This window comes from Liolophura sinensis, chromosome 6, assembly GCF_032854445.1.
Source record: "Liolophura sinensis isolate JHLJ2023 chromosome 6, CUHK_Ljap_v2, whole genome shotgun sequence".
In the NCBI taxonomy this organism is placed as follows: domain Eukaryota; kingdom Metazoa; phylum Mollusca; class Polyplacophora; order Chitonida; family Chitonidae; genus Liolophura; species Liolophura sinensis.
The window spans coordinates 71,636,360-71,660,570 of record NC_088300.1 but is presented as its reverse complement, the minus strand read 5'-3'; the positions used below and the strand labels follow the sequence as shown (position 1 = coordinate 71,660,570).

Below are 24,211 nucleotides of genomic sequence, written 5' to 3'. Positions count from 1 at the left end.
CGCTGTTTGGAAATTAGCCCTGCGATTATTCACCCGGAAGGTCCATTTTGGTTGGCGGCTGGTTCACGAATGTCTGTTTGGACGCAGAGATTATTTAAACATGTAATAAGTCATAAATAAAAACTCGGCTTATATTGATTTTTATGTACAATGCAATATTTAATGATTTTTGTAATGTGTTCAGGAAAAGGTGGAAATACTAAATAACCTTCCATTATAATCTATTCATTTCAGGAAAACTTTTAAACTAGGGTTTTCTTAAAGATACAAGTGATAAAAGGTAGCGTCTTAATTCAGGTATAAAAGCACAATAATATACAGACATAAGGCTTAGGAATGGACGGACTATGTCATGGTTATAAGGTGTAAGCAATGGTCACAAGGCATAAACAATGGTCGTAAGGTATAAGCAATGTATTCTTTTGGAAATTACTTCCAAGGCAAGATGGTTTTTTTGGGGGGGCCTCAGAACTGCACAAAGGCAATTTATTCAAGAAATGATGCCTCCATCTTTCAACTTAATTCGTTGCTAAACAACTGAAGTGGGTCAGCCTTGCCTTGTCACAATCCTGGGGCTTGCTGGCTTCCAGGATTAAATTAGAATTCCTGGAAAATGGATAGTAACTTAAATTTCGAGAATCATAAGCGCAGATATTATACACCAAGGTACTGATTTACTAGGCTGTATATTCAACAATCGTGGTATGGCTCAACATGAAATTCGGAAGATACTGAAAAAGTTTGCAGTATCCCTGTAACAGCATATATCAGGCTGACGAATAAAAGGATTACCAGGTGTATGTACGCACGTAGAGATTGCATCCAGGTAATTAGGGGGCTTCCAACATACCTTCCATTTCCGCACTATCTTTTGGAACGGATGTACCTATAGGCTGCAATCCCGATTTCACGGTTTACAGTGGCGCCATCTGGCGGAAATCAGGTGCGAGAAGAAGTGGATGTTGCCACTTGTCACGTCATAATGGACTGCTTCAGCATGGCCAGTGTTTCTTCCTGGGTAATCACTCACAACGTCTAATTACCCAGACGATAGCTTTTAACTTACACGTGCTACGCCTTTTGTGGCCTGTTCTTGGTGAACACAAACCTACACACCAATCTTAGTACATCTTAATGCACCTTAGGCACATCTTCAGGGCATACCACTGAAAACACTAAGTTTTCTTGTTACACATTTTGACATTCTTGGTATCTCTCAGACATGGCCGATTTCTCTCTCATTGTGAACAACTTTTATAGCTAGGTAGGCGCAGAATAGATACAACCCTACAAATAACTCGTGGTTTTACTGTACAAATCCGCGAGGATGGGATTCGAACAGGCAATTTTACGGGTATATAACAGCAGTGATGCACACAAAAAAACTGAACTAAACAAACGCAGATCCCTTATAAAATGATACCTACTGATCAATACGACCACCCAAATGGTAGCAAATCTGGTTATATCAGATTGGTCTTGAGAGAAAAGTGATGTGCAGTTATAGATGGATAACAGAAGCCAGGTTAAAGCATCAGCCGCCTACGCTAATCTACGTTCGAAGATGTCCATGGGGCCAAAGTCCAGGAATCAGGGTAGAGGTTAAACTTTCGCAATAAAAAGTCCCCAAATAGAATAAATACTGTTTTTTGACCATTGGGAACTGCTAGATAAATACAAAATTTGACAGAATATAATTTCTAGCTCTAATTCGTTCCACTTGATGTAAATTTTGAAGCCAAAAAATATTACATTTTGCTGCTTTTATCGCAGGTGCGGTTGTTACACACGGATATTATATACCAGGAAATTGGTTTCTCTCGCGTGAATTAGCCCAGCCCATTCATCGTGCGGAATTAAGTGTTTATATATGATGCACGAACTAGCTTGTAGATCCGGGTCTGATCAGACATACACCCGAGTCACACAAGGACATTCGAAAAACGATACATCTTAAAACGACGATTCTACGGTCATTATTGCAGATGGTATCGACCGCGTCGGTGGCCTAATGGTTTGAGCATCCACCTCAAATTTAGGAGCCCTAAGCTTTTAATGGGTTACTTTATCAGTGCATGTACACAGTTGTTCTCTTTGAAAGATAGCCGAAAGGAACAAATTCAGAGCACGGGGACCAATGGACATTGTTCAGGCATTAGTGAAGGGAGATAACCACTTGATGGTACGCACGAAGCCAGGTGCTTAGAATTACCTGCCTTGTATTTTTAAGAGTCGGGGCTTCGAAATACATTTATTCGTGCTGGGTTGAAAAAAAACGGAGATAAGGCGAAAATGTTAGTTTGTCGGTGGTTAAGTTAGCGATAAATACTCAGATACAATGCACAAGTACTACTAGCTGTTATGGACGAAGGCGTCGCTTTTATTTGAAGAAATCCCCGAAGAAAAATCCGGGGTTCGAGTTATCGATGCACAACCCGAATCAGTTTCCTCTGTTGATTTTTTTTTTTTAGATTGGTGTTTTACCCTGTACTCAAGCTGCAACTTCGTCTTTTAAAGTCTTAGGTGTGACTCGAGTGCACAATTTAGCTTACTTACATCACTTCGATATCTCAGGTGTGCAATACTATCGGTTGTGCAATATTAAAAGTTAGGCTCTTTAAACGTCCAGTCGGGTACTTCATCGATGCGTGTATACATTTAGTCTTGTCTTCAGTCTTGTCTTTTCTTGTGAATGTGTTATTTCATGCTGAATCATTGCAGTCATTCTGTATTTTAAGACGGAAGCACCGAAGGCAGTTTCACTTAATGATTACATATGTTAAATCTATCTGTGACATCATGACGTCGTAACTGCTTTCACCGACAAAGGAACACGCAACGAGCCATCGGATGTGTCTTTTATTAGTTTATTGCTACGCCAGTAGCCCTACACGTCACCATAGACGTTTCATTGTAGTGTGACGTCACTCAATATCCCGTGATTCTTCACCCATTGTCGTCTCCACGAGCAACTACGTTAAGTGACTCACGTTTACAGACGTAACATAAGGAAAGCGCTCTGCGATTACTGATTACTTTAAGATGGGTCGACGATTCGCTAGGTTCAGACGTTTCTCTGAACAAATGGTGAAGATAACGAGAAGAATATTTACAATGTGTCAATGTGGGCAGATGAAGAGCGAAGTGGAAGAGGACATTGTGCCTGTCAAGTGTGTTTTGGATGGTAGTGTAGCTACCTCACGCCGACAAGAGGCTCAACCTGAGACAGACTGTAAGCACCAGTGGGTTTCCGCGAGTTTTGCGGACAATGACGTGGGTGCCAAACCCAGACTCATAACAGTAAAACCGCTCAATTCGAGCCAAGGCTCTGGTGACAACGGCTCATACTCCAGTCAAGAGGGCAGCCGCCAGATTGTATCCGACCAGATATATGATGTAACTCAACAACCGGGCGAAGTCAACTTGATTTTTGCTGCTTCCGAGCAGTGGGCTCGGATTCGTCCTACCCGAGTTAAAGTCCTGGTAACTCTTCTACACGGTTTTATGAGAGACATCGACGTTGTCACCTCATTTCCTGGCATTAGTGGCAAGTTCATCAGGAAGTCCATGACCACTATTATCGGATACCAAGAAGCCAGCACTATGTTGCGATGCCAGAATGATTTTGTGGTGAAACTGTTGGCCTGTTTCACCTCCAGAACCACCATATACCTCTACATGCCACTTTACCACCTGAGAGATCTAGGCTTTTGGCTTCGCTTGGACTCCGACAGGAAAATCATCGGGGAACCTGAGGCTAAGTTCATTATTCTGCATGTACTGGTGGCCATCTTTACAGTGCACAATCTTGGCGTAGTACATATGGACATAAAACCAGAAAACATCTTCATTGACAGCAGTGGCAACCCGGTACTGGGCGACTTCGGGGGCGCCCTTTGTGTTCAGCAGGGTCTTCGCCCCCATTGCTACACGACTGAATATGCCTCCCCTGAGGTGCATCTGAATCTTGTAGTAGACAGAATGGCGGATTTGTGGGCGTCAGTTTCCACATATTATGAGATTATTTCAGGCACTTATCCCCATGTACTGATGGAAACATTGAATGATGAAACGGCCGTATGTCGTGAAGTTATCTTTGACGTACAAAACTTTTCCCCTCTTGCTGCAGATTTCGTATCATCCCAATTACATATTGACAAATCCAGGCGTCTTGGTTCCACTCAGGGTGTGGTTGAGGTGATGAGGCATGGGCTATTCCAACACAGTGACTGGGATACTGTAAAGGACAGGGTTTCTGGGAGGAAATCTCCACTGTGTGACGTTTTCATGAAAGTGATGGAAGAGTGGCGCGGCACCTCCAAACAACAACCAAGGAAAGGGACGTTCACAAGGCGCAAAGACACATAAAGTATAAACAATGTAAGAGACAGCCAGACTGTATCCGTCAAGAAATAAACGCCATTCAGGTGTTCAACTCATCCTGAAAAATTGAAATTTTGTTGTTTGTTGTATGAAACAAGTGAGTTTTTTTGTATCAGGGGTCTATACAGTATGCATATCTGTTGTTTTTTTTTTAAATTTATGGTCAGCTGATATGACTTTAATAAAAATATTACGTAATATTTTTCTTTGTGTGTATGATAGACCTAATTCTTTACTCGAGATATTAATCTATCTGTTCATTTATTTATGTTTTCTTAAAACACGAGTAATGTAAATTAATCCTAAAGACTCGTGGATATTCACTCCGTTTATCTCGCCATTTCGTTTGGCCATGATAAGGAGTGATATTTGAGATGACATCACGTATGTGCAAACATAACAATTCAAAGCTTATTTGCCCTAAACTCCTAAATACACGTGTACTATGTGGTGAATTAATCAGTGTTATGGATGAACATTTTATATGTTCTCTTTATTCCGTACTGGGTTTATACTGTCTCTTCGGCTTAGATTACAACACATATATATCTCGACTAACAATGTCGCGTGTTCGAATTCAGACTCGGCTGGTTATCTCCCAGTTCCCGGTTAACTGACATTATGATATAGCCACACACAACAGGGTATTTAGGAGTCTAGCGAATGCACGTGATAGTTGCCTTTCTAATTTTGTCTGGTTTTCACACAACGGCAAGCATGTGTGATGGTTGCCTCCGGGTTTTCTCCCTCTCGTTTTTCTCAACCGGGAGATTTTTATCAGCCTGACGAGCATGTGCCTGATTGTGCCCGGTTTTCTCACAACAGGAGATTTGTCAGCAACATGGGCCGCTTGTGCAGAGCATTCACAACTTGCGTTTGGCGTAACTTCCACGCGTTCACCCAGAGTCGCCATGGTACTTGTGCTAGGCGTAGCCATGGGACAAATAAGTAAAACGGGTTACTGCGACAGTTTTTCCCCATGCTCTGTTGCCTCAGCCTATAAACCTGGCTACGGCCATATATGTGAAACGTTCTTCCTTACGGAACACCAATCAAATAAATCAATGACCTGAGTATAAGCGGTTAAGTAAAGATCCTATCACACCTGTGACAAAGAAAACTCAGTCCACGTGGTTTTTCAGGACAGCCGTTTCAAGGGCGAACAATATGACTGGTGGACAGATTGATTGATTGAATTATTCACTGGACAGATAATATATTAAACTGGACACCGTCATGCTTGCCGCATGCCTTAAACACATACAACCCATTTCATCTGTGTACAGAATTTGTCACCCACCTAAATGTAAATCCAGCATAAGATCAGTAACAGTCACATGTATTATTCATTTACACGGGGCCTTCGTGGCTCAGTTGGTTAGCGTGCTAGCGCAGCGTAATGACCCATAAGTCTCTCACTAAAGTGATCGCTTTGAGTTCAAGTCCAGTTCATGCTGGCTTCCTCTCCGGCCGTAAGTGGGAATGTCTGCCAGCAACCTGCGTATGGTCGTGGGTTCCTCCAGGCTCTGCCTGGTTTCCTCCCACCATAACGCTGACTGCCATCAAATAAGTGAAATATTCTTGAGTAAAGCGTAAAACACCAATCAAATAAATAAATAAATCAATAAATCAATAAATTAAAGAGTTTCGTGGGAGGACGCGAGTGATGAGGCTAAGCCTAAACGTGCGTCTCCAGGCTCCAGTAGTCAAGCTTGTCTTTTGTTGACAGTGATGTAAAGCCAAAAGTAGAGAGCGGCACATGCCTTGTAAGGAGTACGACATTGTATCTGCATCTATAGATAGTATGTGTGACCTATTAGGACCCTGTTGTCAGATCAGGGGAGGTAACGAGGGTCCAGGTACTGGGCCATTCTAAAACCTACTGCCTCCGTTGAGATTACATCTCTAATACGCCTGGGCGCCTTACTTCTTACAACAGCGACGACGAAAGCGAGGCTCGTGCATTACCTCACCTGATCCCAGATGACTATTTTCGCCTTCTGTAAACAACTGCACATGATGGCGAACGTACTGAACCGTTGAGTATTACTCATTACTCTATTTACAGGTGTCTGTGCTCCAGCTGTACCATAGCAATTTAAATGTATTTACACCATTACCATTGATTTTGCAAAACAGAATTCACAAGCGATACAACAATAGTTATCGTGGGCTCTTCAATGTGTTCTCGACGCTGGTTGACCTACTGGTTGGCATAAGCTGATATACAAGACTTCTACCATAGCCAGTCGATTACACTGCAATGACATCACGTTGCTTACATGCCGTACGAAGAGCGGTGACCTGCTTTGTCTTTAAGTCTGCAGAAAAGCCACTGCTTGCCTTAGCATACACGATTACTTCTTCGAACTCAGTTTTCATGCCGTCTTTGGTGGGCGCCGCCATGTTGAATAACTTAATATTCATTAGCTAATATGTGAGTTCATTTTTATTTTTGATGTTTTTGATTAATTCAGATGCAGGTAGTTGATTGATTTATGTACCACTGGGGTAGATTTAGACTCGAGGAAGCTGAAAATATTTATTAAATATCTGATTCTTCTTTATCAACAATTATTCCCAAATTTGAGGGGAAATCATTGCGCTGGTGGCGCTTATCTATGCACGAGCCTTGTCTGGGTACCGTAGGATCACGTAGAAAGGCGCGTGATCTCGAATGGGTACTGGACTACTGTAATATAATGTCCACAATGAATTCGATAATTGCATATGGAATCTACTCCATGGCTTTGGTGATAAATAAGCATTCTACGGCACTCATTGTGCGCTTTGCCCTGTATCGTTTGATGCACGTAGGACTACGACTTGTCTTCCTTCCCACAATTCCCACGATTATATGTTCGTCACTAACAGCTAAAGATCTGCATCTTAATAAATCTATAACCGCATGGTATCAGGGAAAATTTCTTTATTATGTCGTTGAGGGATTTATTTATTTATTCGATTGGAGTTTTACGCCGTGCTCAAGACTATATCAACAGTTTGATGGCGACCAGGATAATCAGTGAGTGAGTGAGTGAGTGAGTGAGTGCTTGGAGTTAAACGTCGTACTTACAAATTTTCAGTCATATGACGACGAAGGAATCCTTAGAATGCATGTAATGTGCCTCCTAGTTGCAGGACGGATTTCCACCGCTCTTTCATCTAGTGCTGCTTTACTGAGACGCCTTACCGAAGGCAAGCAAGCCGCCGCGCCAGTGCCATTATACTGATACGGGTCAAGCAGTAGTTGCACTATCCCTTTCATGCTGAACGCCAAGCGAGGAAGCTGCAACTTCGTCTTTTAAAGTCTTAGGTGTGACTCGAGTATTGACCCTGTATCTACCGCTCTCGAAGCGGACGCTCTACCAACTGTGCTAGCGGGGCCGGCAGCCAGGATAATGATGGCGGGTGGAAACCGGGTCGTTAAAAGAAAAAAACAACAAATATACCTCGAGTTGTTTAGGTGGAAGGGTGGAAACATACCTAAACACCCACTGATAATTATTATGACGTCGTTGATAACTCTATAAATCACCCTTTAATCTGGAATTCTTACGAGATCAAAGGATGCGCCATGTTGAAGCAACTGGAAACACAGCACCGCGGTACTCGTACCTCATGCACATATGGTTAAAAGGCAAAATAAGGTTTGGATGACTGATTCGAAAAACACCAGCCTTCTCGGGCTGTAAAAATTCGTTGAAACCGAAAACATGCTTTCCATTGTTTTAACGTGCACAATTTAGCTTACTTACATCACTTCGATATCTCAGGTGTGCAATATTATCGGTTGTGCAATGTTAAAAGTTAGGCTCTTTAAACGTCCAGTCGGGTACTTCATCGATGCGTGTGTATATTTAGTCTTGTCTTCAGTCTTGTCTTTTCTTATGAATATGTTATTTCATGCTGAATCATTGCAGTCATTCTGTATTTTAAGACGGAAGCACCGAAGGCAGTTTCACTTAATGATTACATATGTTAAATCTGTCTGTGACATCATGACGTCGTAACTGCTTTCACCGACAAAGGAACACGCAACGAGCCATCGGACGTGTCCTTTATCAATTTATTGCTACGCCAGTAGCCCAACACGTCACCATAGACGTTTCATTGTAGTGTGACGTCACTCAATATCCCGTGATTCTTCACCCATTGTCGTCTCCACGAGCAACTACGTTAAGTGACTCACGTTTACAGACGTAACATAAGGAAAGCGCTCAGCGATTACTGATTACTTTAAGATGGGTCGACGATTCGCTAGGTTCAGACGTTTCTCTGAACAAATGGTGAAGATAACGAGAAGAATATTTACAATGTGTCAATGTGGGCAGATGAAGAGCGAAGTGGAAGAGGACATTGTGCCTGTCAAGTGTGTTTTGGATGGTAGTGTAGCCACCTCACGCCGACAAGAGGCTCAACCTGAGACAGACTGTAAGCACCAGTGGGTTTCCGCGAGTTTTGCGGACAATGACGTGGGTGCCAAACCCAGACTCATAACAGTAAAACCGCTCAGTTCGAGCCAAGGCTCTGGTGACAACGGCTCATACTCCAGTCAGGAGGACAGCCGCCAGATTGTATCCGACCAGATATATGATGTAACTCAACAACCGGGCGAAGTCAACTTGATTTTTGCTGCTTCCGAGCAGTGGGCTCGGATTCGTCCTACCCGAGTTAAAGTCCTGGTAACTCTTCTACACGGTTTTATGAGAGACATCGACGTTGTCACCTCATCTCCTGGCATTAGTGGCAAGTTCATCAGGAAGTCCATGACCACTATTATCGGATACCAAGAAGCCAGCACTATGTTGCGATGCCAGAATGATTTTGTGGTGAAACTGTTGGCCTGTTTCACCTCCAGAACCACCATATACCTCTACATGCCACTTTACCACCTGAGAGATCTAGGCTTTTGGCTTCGCTTGGACTCCGACAGGAAAATCATCGGGGAACCTGAGGCTAAGTTCATTATTCTGCATGTACTGGTGGCCATCTTTACAGTGCACAATCTTGGCGTAGTACATATGGACATAAAACCAGAAAACATCTTCATTGACAGCAGTGGCAACCCGGTACTGGGCGACTTCGGGGGCGCCCTTTGTGTTCAGCAGGGTCTTCGCCCCCATTGCTACACGACTGAATATGCCTCCCCTGAGGTGCATCTGAATCTTGTAGTAGACAGAATGGCGGATTTGTGGGCGTCAGTTTCCACATATTATGAGATTATTTCAGGCACTTATCCCCATGTACTGATGGAAACATTGAATGATGAAACGGCCGTATGTCGTGAAGTTATCTTTGACGTACAAAACTTTTCCCCTCTTGCTGCAGATTTCGTATCATCCCAATTACATATTGACAAATCCAGGCGTCTTGGTTCCACTCAGGGTGTGGTTGAGGTGATGAGGCATGGGCTATTCCAACCCAATGACTGGGATACTGTAAAGGACAGGGTTTCTGGGAGGAAATCTCCACTGTGTGACGTTTTCATGAAAGTGATGGAAGAGTGGCGCGGCACCTCCAAACAACAACCAAGGAAAGGGACGTTCACAAGGCGCAAAGACACATAAAGTATAAACAATGTAAGGGACAACCAGACTGTATCCGTCAAGAAATAAACGCCATTCAGGTGTTCAACTCATCCTGAAAAATTGAAATTTTGTTGTTTGTTGTATGAAACAAGTGAGTTTTTTTTGTATCAGGGGTCTATACAGTATGCATATCTGTTGTTTTTTTTTTTTTTAAATTTATGGTCAGCTGATATGACTTTGATAAAAATATTACGTAATATTTTTCTTTGTGTGTGTGATAGACCTAATTCTTTACTCGAGATATTAATCTATCTGTTTATTTATTTATGTTTTCTTAAAACACGAGTAATGTAAATTAATCCTAAAGACTCGTGGATATTCACTCCGTTTATCTCGCCATTTCGTTTGGCCATGATAAGGAGTGATATTTGAGATGACATCACGTATGTGCAAACATAACAGTTCAAAGCTTATTTGCCCTAAACTCCTAAATACACGTGTACTATATGTTGAATTAATCAGTGTTACGGATGAACATTTTATATGTTCTCTTTATTCCGTACTGGGTTTATACTGTCTCTTCGGCTTAGATTACAACACATGTATATCTCGACTAACAATGTCGCGTGTTCGAATTCAGACTCGGCTGGTTTGATGTCAGTAAGGTTATCTCCCAGTTCCCGGTTAACTGACATTATGATATAGCCACACACAACAGGGTATTTAGGAGTCTGGCGAATGCACGTGATAGTTACCTTTCTAATTTTGTCTGGTTTTCACACAACGGCAAGCATGTGTGATGGTTGCCTCCGGGTTTTCTCCCTCTCGTTTTTCTCAACCGGGAGATTTTTATCAGCCTGACGAGCATGTGCCTGGTTGTGCCCGGTTTTCTCACAACAGGAGATTTGTCAGCAACATGGGCCGCTTGTGCAGAGCATTCACAACTTGCGTTTGGCGTAACTTCCACGCGTTCACCCAGAGTCGCCATGGTACTTGTGCTAGGCGTAGCCATGGGACAAATAAGTAAAACGGGTTACTGCGACAGTTTTTCCCCATGCTCTGTTGCCTCAGCCTATAAACCTGGCTACGGCCATATATGTGAAATGTTCTTCCTTACGGAACACCAATCAAATAAATCAATGAGCTGAGTATAAGCGGTTAAGTAAAGATCCTATCACACCTGTGACAAAGAAAACTCAGTCCACGTGGTTTTTCAGGACAGCCGTTTCAAGGGCGAACAATATGACTGGTGGATAGATTGATTGATTGAATTATTCACTGGACAGATAATACATTAAACTGGACACCGTCATGCTTGCCATTTGCCTTAAACACATACAACCCATTTCATCTGTGTACAGAATTTGTCACCCACCTAAATGTAAATCCAGCATAAGATCAGTAACAGTCACATGTATTATTCATTTACACGGGGCCTTCGTGGCTCAGTTGGTTAGCGTGCTAGAGCAGCGTAATGACCCAGAAGTCTCTCACTAATGTGATCGCTGTGAGTTCAAGTCAACGTCATGCTGGCTTCCTCTCCGGCCGTCAGTGGGAAGGTCTGCCAGCAACCTGCAGATGGTCGTGAGTTCCTCCAGGCTCTGCCTGGTTTCCTCCCACCATAATGCTGGTCGCCGTCATATACGTGAAATATTCTTGATTGCCGCATAAAACACCAATCAAATAAATAAAATAAATAGATATTCATTTACACACAGCTTGTTTATGCAATCCAGACACCTGCAAAATGGTATTGTACACGTTTATTTAATTCACCATAACAAGAAAGTAGGCAATTAAGTTTCAAGTAACCGTTCTTTTTATCACAGTTCAGGTTTAACAGAGAATGGAGAAATGCTGGTTACATTCTATCTGTCAACGTTTTTCACTTGAGACAGATGTGTGATTAGGTGGCTTACAAGAGATCAATACATAAAACTATGTACTGCTTTAAAAAGAATACTTAACATTACCTTTTCCCCTTTAGGACATGGGGAGTTCTTGTTATGTTTTGAAAGTTTTGACTTTGAAGTTTATCAATATTTGATGTATATATACAAAACAAAGTAAATTCATTGTAAATTTCTGCACTCAAGTCTCTGCTACCTGATGGATTTTGTTGATCCGAGCTAAAATATCCCCCTCCTTGTTTCGCAGTTTTTTGAGTAATTCAGTCTGTTAAAAACACAAAAAAACAGAACTCCATAAATTCACCACTGGTATATTGAAAACTATCCTAAATTTCCAGTCATTTATTTCACTTCTTGCCAAATTAAACATGTCACTTTGCATATTGTCTCCATCTATTCCGATTTCTGTGATTACAAGCATTTGTGTACTAAAATTGTAAAGTCCTGCTCTGACCTCATGGTTACATAGTTATTAGTAATATCCTTGGCCCACCGTCACTAAAGATTAATATACTGTCATGTTTAGGTAAGTATAGTACACAAAAGATGAAACTACAACAACCAGGCTAAAGAGATCTTACTACCTTGCCAGTTACATGACAAATCCCTTGACAAAAAGCCCAAACTGAACATTCTATATGAAGACAAGTCATGAAAAAGACATACACTGTTACTGCATAACCCTTGTAAAATATATTTAAGTTACCTGTAGTCCTGTCAGCATTTCCTGTGCCACACTCTCCACCACTTCTCTTACGTCATCTACTGTCAACTCCTCAAAGATATTTGTCTCCGTCTCTATTGGGTCAATTTTGACCTCTGGTACCACCTACAAAAAGCATTTTTTTTCTCCCATTACCTCATGATGAATTCATTTTATAGAAATGAATTTTATCTATAATATTCATACAATAATTTCACAAAAATACCACATCTTTATTCTCTAAGCTAAACCAGGAAGTCTGGAAGCCTTTGACTCCCATTATTTCGTGGGATATTTTAGCCTTTATTGTCCATATGTTACTTGTAATAGATTTCTTAACATCATGCGTTTAAATTCAAGCTCTGGTTTAGCATACAGAATCAAGAAGTCACTGGCTGCATTACATCTTCTGTACAATAAATAAAGAATAGGCATGAGTTAAATAGCCTTTTATTCAGGCATTAAAATGATCAAACAGGCGACTATACACACCACAGGCTCTGGAGACGGAGGGGGAGTGGCAATGTAACTCTGATACATCTCCTCACTGACACCTTCATCCAATGGGGCAGGGTATGGCAACTCTGATGGTTTAGCAACTTCAATGTCCAGCTGCAAAATTGGAAATAAATATTGAGACAAATAATTTGCAGCACCACCATCATTCAAATGTATGCAGTCGCTACATAACGCTTTTTATAGACAGCTTCATGATTCAATTTCACCAAACATTTTTACACATGTGTTGTCAGAACTGTGTCTCTGTGTGTTGAAAATAAATTTTGCTCGTGCAAATAAATTGAGCTACAGCACACTAGGTCAGAAATGACAAAGACATGCCTCTTTAGGAAAGTGAAAAAAAATAAAAATCTGCAGGTCTATATATGCACTTACATCAGCTCCTATGATTTCTTCTGCTTGTGTGTGACTGAACACAAACTCATATAGCTTATAGTGCTGGAAGAAACTACAAAACAAAAGTACAGATGATGTGTTTCAACATTTTATAAATGTATAGTGGGATACATGTTATTGGATGAGCTCACTTATAAATTAAACTTAGAACTCCAGCTCTACTGTCACATCTAAACAACCCTCAAACACATTTTTTCCGAAATAACTTTTTGCTAGATATAAATGTAAACTTTCCATATACATGTACATAAATTTGTATTCTCTAAAAAGAATGTACTCAAAACACGGTAGAAACAAAAAACATCTGAAATGCTGAAAACTGCAAAACTTGTTGGCATTAGGTCAAGTGTGTCAAAGTAATGATTTAGTGAAGCCATGCATTGATCTACGCTAACCTTGTAAAGACATAATCCGATATAAGCTTGGCATGATCCACATCGAAGAAATCCAGTCCTCCACTTGAAAGCGGTGATTCCACACCAATTCCAGACATCATCTTCTTGAACGCCTTCATGTTGTCAACCAGTGACAAGTGGTGATCTGTAACAATGACTGGAAAATTTTGTCATGCAATTCTTACACTGCCCTGTGTGCAGTCAAAATGGGCATACCATAATAAAATGTCTTTTTCTTGGTTTCTACAGTAATATTCACAGGTTATGAAGTGTTTAGTTTTTGATATTATATACACTTACAAAGAAATAACACACTGCCTGATGTACTGTCTCTCAGGCATAAGCTAATTCATGCCAAATAATATACCAGTGAATTTCATTACACAGTGCTTCATTGTCAAATTGTATATTTTTAAATACTTTTCATGATGGATACCCTTGTATAGTTATCTTATAGCAGTTCATGCATCTGTAGCACTTGATAGGCATAATTAAATACATGTACGACATGTTTCAATATAAAAAAAATGTACCTTTAACATTTTCTAAAAGTGTATGAAGTAGTGTGAAGAATCCAGATGTCTGTCGTAAAGTGAATGACATCCCCTTAGCCCAGTAAACTCCACATGTGAAGTAATCTAGAATGGCTCCATCTTTTAAGTCAACACTGTGTTGAGTCAGGGAAAATAGCTCAGCTAACTTTCTGCAAGAGAAAATCACACAGAATTCAGTATTTAATCCGGCTAAATATAACAGCTAGTGAATGAAAACATGGTATTTCGACAAAAAACATGGAAAAATCACCCATATCTTTTTTCCCCAATAATGTCTTATCTCACAGGGACCTCTGTGGCTGAGAGGGTTAGCACACCAGCACAGCGCAATGACCCAGAAGCCTCCCACCAATGCGGTCGCTGTGAGTTCAAGTCAAGCTCATGCTGGCTTCCTCTCCGGCCATATGTGGGAAAGCCTGTCAGCTGCCTGTGGATGGTGCTGGGTTTCCCCCAGGCTCTGCCTAACTTCCTGCCACCATAATGCTGGCCGCCATTTCTTGAGTACAGTGTAGAACACCAATCATATAAATAAATAAATCTTATCTGACAGGTACACTTCAACATTGTTCAATCTGAGTGGGTCCCTATTTACAGTGGAGATTATAGTGTTGAGAGCTTTTTTTTTTAATTATAGTCCCATTGCAAGAACTTACAACATTACATGAAGAATATTATGAGCCTGATGAAAAGGGAGAAAAAGCCTGATAATGAAAACAAGTTGCTATACTTAAATCAGTATTGACCTTTGTATGTCCTCTATAGATAGACCCAGTATTTCTTTGGTATTCTGCTCAGATAACACCTGAAAAGCCAAAGCTCCTTCTTTCTCTCCTTGTGGAACATCCTCCTACAAAAAAATCAAATCAAATTTAAACAAAAGCAAATACGTAATAAATCCTGTAAGTTACCAGTCTTACACACAATGCTACGTCTTATTTCTGTCTTCATTTCTCTCTGTCACATTCTTTCCTATATACGAGTATACTGTGACGTACATACTGGACGATCAAATAATTCATAAATGTTTACTTTGAACCGTTCACTCCATTTTTTGCACATTACCACACAAACCCTAGAGTATTACAAAATGTTCAGTTTTCGACACGACGATGATAACCGTTTCTCAGCAAATGTCGTCACTGGGTTTTTGAAAATGATTACCTCCACTTTCCCAGGCACATTTTTAAGGTTTTTTACCGACGAAACTGTGTTCATCGAGGTCAGAGAAGGTTTACTGCTGGTTTTCTGTGCGCCGCCGAGTTTAGTCTGACTCTTCGTGGCCATTTTGACACGGTTGCTATGTGAGAACTTCCTACCTCCAGCCAGAAGAGAGTACTTGCTGGCATTGAGTAGGGGTAAGTTAACCAATGTTAAAAGACAGATTACAAGACATTCATTTCGCAATTAAAAGTACACAACAGTTTTATTCTCCTTTTCTTCTATTGCTTTTTTTTTTCAAGTTATATCTTTTTATTTAATTTTACCCGCAGTAATCTCGAAGTATTACACGTGAGATTCGCCAATTTATAGCCAAAGCCTAATCACTGAGGCTGCACTCAAAACATTATTCTGACATACATGTCTGCTCGATCGAAACTGAAGCTGTAGGTCCGTACGGTCTTAGCCGTATCACTTTTCATAAAAAAAAAATGATAAAAAAAAAATTAAAAAATAGGCCCATACACAGGTCTGTTAGGTACATAAATTTACAATGGACAAAAATGTGAAGGATAAAAACCCCGTAAAACGATTTTAGGGCATCTCCAATCGTCTAGAATCCCAAAGCTTCCGGGGCCTATGCGGTCCCTGAACCCTCACCTTTTGTGCTGAAATAGTCGATTGATAGTCATACTAGGCCTGCTTTCAATTCAAAGATACAAAATATGACTTCATATGCTTATTATACATATACTGCCAAGTTGAAGTCCTGTGAAGTCAGAACAAGGAAAACAGCCATAGTCTAGATCGGAGTAATTATGTTCAAAGTAGTTTGAGCTAAATATTGGCGTGTCCTATACATTACTTACCGCATGGTCTTTGGCATGTCGCTTGTCTTTACCTTTCTGAAACAGCATGGTAACAAATTCTTTTACACATTGGTTAACTCAGTTACGTTCGCCTTGGCTACACACAAAGATCTGTAAGGTTGTACATGTGAGTAGTTGTGACATATAGAACAGCCATGTACATGTGTATACATATGGACTTATACATGTCGGAGTTTATATGCCTCAACAGTTTGTTAATTCAATAAGAAGATTAAATCAACGATTAGTTAACATGTAAACGGATATAATTAATCCCAGATTAGCATACGTTGCCGCATATATACAGGACAACATTGCTGTACATTCCTATTTGCCGTTTTTAGTTAATGAGATCGACATAGTGGCCCCATGCATCAACTCGAATAGTATAATTAGGAAAGTATATATAAAGTATGTTGCACTTCGTTTTATACATCTGTACACGTGTATATCTTGGTGTTAAACTGTCTTACTCATTAAAGAAAATACTTTTCCGGCATCCAAAGATAGGTACACGTGGGCGTACGACAATTATTTTCTGACATTTTTGTAGTGTTGAACAGTTACTTTATGTTATAAATTATAATTATTATAAATATATTATAATTTCTCAGAAAACCAAGATGTATAATCTGATCAGCACACATAACATATAATTTTAATATGCATTTGGCGATATTAGTTAAGCCAGTTTCGAGAAATTCAAAATATCCAACCATAAAAATTGAAATATGTAAGCTTAATGTCTGTATACAGGTAAGGTATATAGCCTAATGTGTAGATTTACATGGAGTCAAACTTGGAAAGACATGCATAGTTTGCAGAAACTACGTAGGTGTGCCTATGCTTTTCTCTTACCTTTCCGTGTTTTGCTGATCTCGACATTGTTTCACGTCGGAATATTTAAAACCCTTTGCATGAAATCATCTTAATCAATCAATCATAATCGGTATTAATCCAGTCTGACACCTGTCTTGAGCAAACTTAACACATATTTGACGACAGAAAGACCTCAAATGGCGACTAACACTTCGGCTTACCGACCCCACACAGCTCCACTTAGCGTTTCAGTGCACCTCTATCCATGCCAACAAAACATATTGTCAGTCTTAAGATTTACAGCTTGGCGTGATTGAACATGTAGTTGACGTCTTATTAGAAATATACAATCAAGGAGGGTCTCTACAAAAGTGCAGGGGGGTCGCCGCGGACACTCATAACCTACACACCTGGCGGCCCTTACATGTACTTGATCTTTCTAGGTCATGTAAGAATTCAGTCGTGTAGTCTGTGAAAAAAAATCTGTAATTTTGCTAAGAATGTAGTTCTCTGACACCTGAGATTTTGAATGCAGGTAGCCCAATCTTTTGGTCTTTCGGTCATGTATTGACGGAATGATGCAGAGCGGTGGGTGGTGCACCTGAGAGTGGAGTGTGGGGTTTAAAGTTTGTTAAATGTACCGGTGCTCAATTAAACTCAGACGTAATTTGCGATCAACTCTCTTATCAGGATAGCAAGTATTAACCTCTCACGTGTTATAATGTGCTAGAAGTCTGCTTTGGTGATGTTATATCGCCAACTTTAAACAAATGACACCTAACGTCAATATATTTGGGCCGGGGTGAAATTTGATTGGGTAATTCCGAAATCCACGTGTACTTCCGGCATAGGTGTCAAAACATTTTCATCCATATGGCTTAACGAAGAGGAACAACTTTGTATGGAATTTTAATGGCTAGATTCAATGAGAAACGATAGTGTTGATCAAAAGGACAAGATACACTACTTTACCGGATAGATGACTGTTTCATTGAGCGATTACAAGCAGGTTTCGTAGTTATTCTATGTGTAGTCGGTCAACAACAACAACGCCGTTGCTGGTGTCACTGTCACTGTCAGAAGAGCGTCAGATAACATCTGCCCCGATCATTCAGACGCAGGACAACACAGGCCATGGGTGCCACGTTTATTATTTTGGGTGAGGCTGAGAGCTAAATTTGTTGCCATATCATTGGTATAGTTTTAATCATTATCCTTGTTTATTTGTATTTGATTGCGTGTTGGCCAATTGCTTCCTAAATTTTCACGACAGGTACTCACTAGTGTTGGCGTACGAGCCTAGTATCTGTAGCATTGAGACCTTGAATCTGAATATAATTATTGTGAATTGAAAATTCATCTGGATTAAAACTAACTTTACTTTGTCAAAATATTAAGGTTGATGTGAAAGATATGTTCAAATGTTAACTTTTATTTTCTTACTTCCTGTGAGGCCTCCGGCCGTGGCTGGGGGTAAGCACGCCAGCATTGCACAATGACCCAGGAGCCTCTCACCAATGTGGTCACTGTGTGTTCAAGTCCAGCTCATTCTGGCTTCCTCATTCCGGCCGTAAGTTGGAAGGTCTTTCAGCAACCTGCGGATGGTTGTGTGTTTCCCCCTGGGCTGTGCCCGGTTTCTTTTCACTGTGATGCTGCCCGTGGTCATATAAGTGAAATATTCTTGAGTATGGCGTAAAACACCAAGCAAATAAATAAATATATAAATAAATAAATCTTATGTCCTGTTAAGTAATATTGCAGTATGTCACATTTAAAAGCTGTCATCCTCATATGTATGTTTTCGTGCTTTACTTTTCACAGGTACTTCAATATTGGCCCTGCTGCTGGCTGGTTACTTTGCTCAGATATATCTTCCTCCTCCCAAACCCAAGATAGTGGGTATTGATTTAGGTGTGTTGGTTAATTCAATCACTCAGTGAGCAAAATCATTTTTGTGCTGGGGTTCTATGGGACAGTAAACATATTTGTTTGTGCCACCATTATCTGACGCAATCTATTAATTTACAAAGTTTAAAAAAATTACAATACCCTATATCATTTGGTTTTATTTCATTATGCAGTGAGCACTAAACATGACATTATATTTCACCAAAACTGTTGATGCTTCTGATTTAACGTTATAAGCATAGATGGTTAATATTTCACTAATCAGTAGGCTTATATTGTTTGACATAGAAACATTTGATTTTTTGATTCTTACTTGTCAATCGAACTGTTTTAGGAACGACTTACTCCTGTGTAGGAGTTTATCATGCTGTAACAGGTAATGCTGATGTTTTAGAAGTCCAGGATGGTCATAAATGTATTCCCAGCATTGTTGCCTTCAGGTAAAGAAGTATTGAAACTTACTGAGAAAGTATTATATGTAAATTTTTCTGGTGCAGGATAAATTTAATAGATACATGTATTTGCCCATATCATAGCTACAAGTTAAACCCTATTTACATCATCTTATACTTACATATGAAAAGTGAACATCAAACATTATTTTCGCAAGATATAATGGAAGTAATCTATTTTTCTTTTCATAGTGTTAAAATTAATAAGGTGGTAGTGATATTTTTCAGATTATTTTGGGTTAGCATGTCAGCGTGGCGCAATAACTCAGGAACCTCCTGCCAATGCAGCATTTGCTGAGAGTTCAAGTCCACCTTATGCCAGTTTCCTCTCAGGCTGTATGTGAGAAGGTCTGTCAGCAACTTGCGAATGGTGGTGGGTTTCTTGTCGTATAGGTGAAATATTCTTGAATACGGCACCAATAAAAAAGCACCAATCGAATAAATAAAATAAATCAAATCATTTTGTATTACTGTGCAAATGTTGTTGCTTAACCAATGTATTAGTATCCAGCAGGATACACAGCCTTTAAAGTAATTTCATTTAATGACTGTGTTTGTTGCTTCAGTGAAGATGGTATTGTTGTGGGATACAAGGCTTTAGCTCAGGCAGATCATAACCCAAAGAACACGCTGTATGATGCAAAGAGGTTTATAGGCAAACCACATACACAAATAGAACTCAAGGAGGCTCAGAAACAATACTCATTTAAGGTGAGGCATGCTGACTTTACCCCTCTGATAAAAACAGCTTGGCATTGAATTCTCTGTTAAGAAGAAGCATTAAACATTTTACTTTTTTTACTATGTGTCATTAACAAAAAGGAACACAAGGTCATACTGGTATCGTATCGATGTGTGTCTTATTTTGGTGTCCTGGACGGAAGCTGTGTTGTGAGATAAAGTGTAGTAATATTGTCTAGCAAAGTTTTGAGAGCTGCACCAGTATCAATACCTGTCTGTCTTAAAAGCAGGGTTAATTGATAAAGATTAGAAGATACAGTGGAAAATACCGTACTTCAATTATATAAACAAATATGTCATAGAGAAATGAAATTTTTGTGTCTTTTGTACTTCTACCTGGTGTGGCTCAAGATTGCTAATGTACATGTAGAGTGACAAAGGCTTCCTCACCAAATGTACATGGGATGGTCTTGCAGCACCCTGTGGGTGGTCATGGGTATAAGTGAAATATTCTTGAATTCGACGTAAAACACCAGTTAAATAAATAAATTAATACATAGTTGAATAGTATTATTTCCATTGTACATCCTTTTGAATGATGATGTTAGGTCTGCTTGATATGGTTTTGTTCACATCATTTTAAACAATTCTTGAAGCTTGACTGGCACTTTAAGTGTGGATGGGAGATATACATTTTCTTATTCTATCCAGTGGCTCAGTAGTAATTGTAACAATGCAAGGAATCTGTTAAATGGTTTTATGATCTAAATAAAGTTCCTCAATGGTCTGAAGGTCTGACAGCAATCTTAACACACAATTTTTGATATTTGTTGTAGCTGGAAGCAGATGAGTATGGCATGATTCGGTATGTTGTGTCAGTGAATGGGACGGAGAGAAAAGTGACCCCTGAGGAGGTAGGCTCCATCCTGTTATCTACGCTAAAAGAGGCAGCAGAACGTAACGTGACAGTTCCTGTTACCAAGGCCGTCATGTCTGTGCCGGCAGAGTTTGATGACTTACAAAGAAATTACACCAGAAAAGCGGCCAATATAGCTGGTAGGTGTCCTAATGTATATTTGTTGCACAACATAAACATAATTTAAAGTCTATAAAATAAAACTTTAAAGTTCTGCCAGCAATTTGGTTTCTAGAGTTTTTAAAAAGGGTATTGTTGTAGTCCTATCCAACAATCCAGCAGTCGCATATTTTCTATATTTCAGGTCTTGAGGTGTTCAGAATCATCAATGAACCCACAGCTGCGGCTCTAGCATATGGACTACACAAACACCCCAGCCTGCAGACAATCCTAGTTGTGGACCTGGGAGGAGGCACGCTGGACGTGTCGCTGCTCAGTGTCCAGGGGGGCATGTTCCTCACCCAGGCCATGGCAGGTAAGAGTTCACTGGTAAAGAGGATGGTCCATGCTCGAGGTAAAGTGAGATACAACATCATACAATGGTGCAAAATATACAGAACGTCGCTCTAAAATGCAGATTTGCTGATGTCTTTTTTGCATGACAGAATGTATTTTAATGGAAGCTTAACACAATGTAACACAATGATGTACATCAGTACAACTCGTGAAACATTCAGTGTGTTGTAGGCCGAACTTCCTCTAATCCCTGCATCTTTATAGACATGTAATATTCAAGACAAAAATAGTTAGTCTTCCAGCCCTAAAGTAGGCTTATCTGAAAACCCATTTAAAAGTTGTATTATTCTTAATGTCATTTTATTCACTGCAGATGCATATCTTTGATTAAAATACAGCAAATTCTGATTAATTAAAATTCATAATATACTTGCTTGATTTTATTATGACCAAAGAATTGGTATACATTTTACATGCACGTATGTCACTACAGCACCTAATTTGTTTATAAGGATGTAACATTGAATGTAATCTACCAAGTGTCTGAGAATGATTATACAGAAACTATTGTTTAAGTCAACAGCACGGTTACCCCTGGTTAAGTAAGGTTTGTATTGTTAGAGATTATATATAAACAGTGCTCTCTGCTAGAGGGACAAGTTAGGATCGGGCTGGAGAGTTGACTAAGATGAACCTCTGAGGCCCGGTCTCTCCATCCACTCTCCATTTTACAGCTATAATAATGAACCAATGTTGACTACACAGGGCTTGGAGTGTGGCTGTTGTTCCATTGTGGTGACCATATAATGGACAATTACTGGACAACTCAAAGATTGACCATCCCGGTCAGAATTAATATGCATGGCCGTACCGCCGGTCATATTATACCGGTACTTGGTCAGTGGTTTGCGTCATACTCAAGAGTATTTCACTTACAGGGCTGCGGACAGCGTTATGGTGGGAGGAAACTGACAATCATCAGCAGATAGACTTTCCCACGTACGATCCAAAATATAAATGTATATTTTACACTGTTCATTTTGGTTGATGTCTTTGCCAGGTAACAACCGCTTGGGTGGACAGGATTTCAACCAGCGGCTGATGTTGTACTTATTGGATATAATCAACAGACGCTATGGTAGAGATCTGGTGGACAAGGAGGACTTGCAAAATCTGCGTCTTCACGTAGAAGCTGCGAAGCTCAGCTTGACCTACAAGGACAGAGCCGAAATTCACTTACCACTTGAATCATTCCCAGAAAAGACAGAATTCAAAGAAGTTGTGACAAGGACTAAGTTTGAGGAAATCAATTCAGATCTTTTCAAAAAGGTTCTGGAGCCGATATCAAAAGTGTTGGAGTCAGTGGAATTACTCAAAGACGATGTAGATGAGATTGTGTTAGTGGGAGGCTCAACTCGCATTCCAAAAGTAAGGGAGATAATCCAGACATACTTCAACAAAAAACCGAACACCTCAATTGACCCAGAAGCAGCTGTGGCAGTTGGGGTTTCCATTCAGGCAGGGATTATTGGTGGGATGTGGCCTCTGACTGTCAGCGCTGTGGAGCTCCCTTCCAGAGTCCGGAAAATACAAATGTCTTGATAATAAATTATTTTAAATGATACTGAAGACTTTTTTGTTCATAAAAGTGTGTACTTTTGCCTTGATCTCAAAGCGAAAGTCATGGCATAATCCAATTTATATCAGTGATGATCCCTTTCTGATCAAAAATAGCCTAAATCGTTCATAAGAAGATCAAGCACTGATTAATCTGTTTGAAGGGTGTTTTTTTAAGGATGTGGACAGAAAATTGTGTGTGCAAACCGAGCTATAGCAAAATATGGGCGTTGATTGGAATGGATTCCACAGAAATTGCTACGGTTTGTTACTTGTTTCTTGAGCAGGATGTACAGAACATACAAAAAAACTCTCTTCTCTGTTAACCCTCTACCAATCACAGTACAATGGCCTTCTTCATTTTTTTTATTTCATTTTCGATTCAGGAAAGTTTGGCAGTCTTAAAGGAATTGCAGTACTGTTTATGAAAACAGTTTCCACGAGTACACTAGTACTGAATAGGAATTCGAATCAAGAAATTGTCAAGTCTGCAAATTTGACCGTGTATAATATAACCTGGAGAGGTAGTGTCAGTCTTGTTTTATACTCTAAGTTTTTGTATTTATTTATTTACTTTGTTTAGTGCTTTACGCCCAACACAAGGTATTTTCACTTATATAGCATGTGAGTTTATGGGCAAAGGAAACTATATAGTGCGTCTCGTCGAGTTCCCGTCAAACCCTAGATTAATATAATGTTTGGGAAGTTAGCTCCCAATTCTCGTTTCCATATTCAGATGTGAAGTTATCTGCCAATTCCTAGTTCTTGGTTCTACGTACAAAATTAAAGATTCTTCTGGGAACTGGGAGCTAACTTCACTGAGATCCCTGGCTGTGGCTCTGAAGTTAGGACATGCAGCCTAAGTCACTGTGCCATCAAGTGTTTAGGCCAATCTATTACAGCTTGGCACCAGCATATCGGGGCTGGAAGAGAAACACAATTTT

At 40.0% G+C, this 24,211-nt stretch overlaps 4 protein-coding genes across 5 annotated transcripts; 3 read left to right on the top strand and 1 right to left on the bottom strand.

Annotated features, from left to right (window-relative positions):
• Nucleotides 1–3,042: 3,042 nt before the first annotated feature.
• Nucleotides 3,043–4,368, top strand: LOC135467528 (uncharacterized). Its single transcript, XM_064745300.1, has one exon. The coding sequence runs from the start codon at nt 3,043–3,045 to the stop codon at nt 4,366–4,368; it is 1,326 nt and encodes a 441-aa protein (XP_064601370.1).
• A 4,259-nt stretch (nt 4,369–8,627) lies between these two features.
• Nucleotides 8,628–9,953, top strand: LOC135467527 (cGMP-dependent protein kinase egl-4-like). Its single transcript, XM_064745299.1, has one exon. It carries the CDS (start codon nt 8,628–8,630, stop codon nt 9,951–9,953), a length of 1,326 nt encoding a protein of 441 aa, XP_064601369.1.
• Nucleotides 9,954–11,667: 1,714 nt separating this feature from the next.
• On the bottom strand, nt 11,668–17,461 carry LOC135468875 (ciliary-associated calcium-binding coiled-coil protein 1-like). Of its 2 annotated transcripts, XM_064747334.1 has the most exons (9): nt 17,277–17,461; nt 16,419–16,454; nt 15,135–15,238; nt 14,371–14,540; nt 13,838–13,982; nt 13,422–13,494; nt 13,020–13,139; nt 12,531–12,653; nt 11,668–12,089 (listed from the first exon to the last, which is right to left on the bottom strand). In XM_064747334.1, exons 1-9 carry the CDS (start codon nt 17,301–17,303, stop codon nt 12,006–12,008), a joined length of 882 nt encoding a protein of 293 aa, XP_064603404.1. In that variant the 5' UTR covers nt 17,304–17,461; the 3' UTR covers nt 11,668–12,005. The 2 variants fall into 2 exon arrangements, with proteins under 2 accessions (XP_064603404.1, XP_064603403.1); XM_064747333.1 differs by lacking the exons at nt 16,419–16,454; nt 17,277–17,461 and adding an exon at nt 15,553–15,682.
• A 630-nt stretch (nt 17,462–18,091) lies between these two features.
• On the top strand, nt 18,092–23,274 carry LOC135466384 (heat shock 70 kDa protein 13-like). The gene is made up of 7 exons (XM_064743829.1): nt 18,092–18,396; nt 19,059–19,148; nt 19,480–19,585; nt 20,164–20,308; nt 21,115–21,334; nt 21,499–21,669; nt 22,711–23,274. Exons 1-7 carry the CDS (start codon nt 18,372–18,374, stop codon nt 23,250–23,252), a joined length of 1,299 nt encoding a protein of 432 aa, XP_064599899.1. The 5' UTR covers nt 18,092–18,371; the 3' UTR covers nt 23,253–23,274.
• The last annotated feature ends 937 nt before the right edge of the window (nt 23,275–24,211 follow it).

What these genes read in the sequence shown, in the direction of transcription:
- LOC135467528 (XM_064745300.1), top strand. Translation starts at nt 3,043, where the DNA reads ATGGGTCGACGATTCGCTAGGTTCAGACGTTTCTCTGAACAAATGGTG.
- LOC135467527 (XM_064745299.1), top strand. Translation starts at nt 8,628, where the DNA reads ATGGGTCGACGATTCGCTAGGTTCAGACGTTTCTCTGAACAAATGGTG.
- LOC135468875 (XM_064747333.1), bottom strand. Translation starts at nt 15,675, where the DNA reads ATGGCCACGAAGAGTCAGACTAAACTCGGCGGCGCACAGAAAACCAGC. An exon ending in ATGTGCCTGGGAAAGTGGAG is followed by an intron (nt 15,239 to 15,552) that starts GTAATCATTTTC and finishes ATTTTTTTGTAG; the next exon opens with GAGGATGTTCCACAAGGAGA. An exon ending in TCGGATTATGTCTTTACAAG is followed by an intron (nt 13,495 to 13,837) that starts GTTAGCGTAGAT and finishes TTTGTTTTGTAG; the next exon opens with TTTCTTCCAGCACTATAAGC.
- LOC135466384 (XM_064743829.1), top strand. Translation starts at nt 18,372, where the DNA reads ATGGGTGCCACGTTTATTATTTTGG. An exon ending in TGCCACGTTTATTATTTTGG is followed by an intron (nt 18,397 to 19,058) that starts GTGAGGCTGAGA and finishes TACTTTTCACAG; the next exon opens with GTACTTCAATATTGGCCCTG. An exon ending in CCTCACCCAGGCCATGGCAG is followed by an intron (nt 21,670 to 22,710) that starts GTAAGAGTTCAC and finishes TGTCTTTGCCAG; the next exon opens with GTAACAACCGCTTGGGTGGA.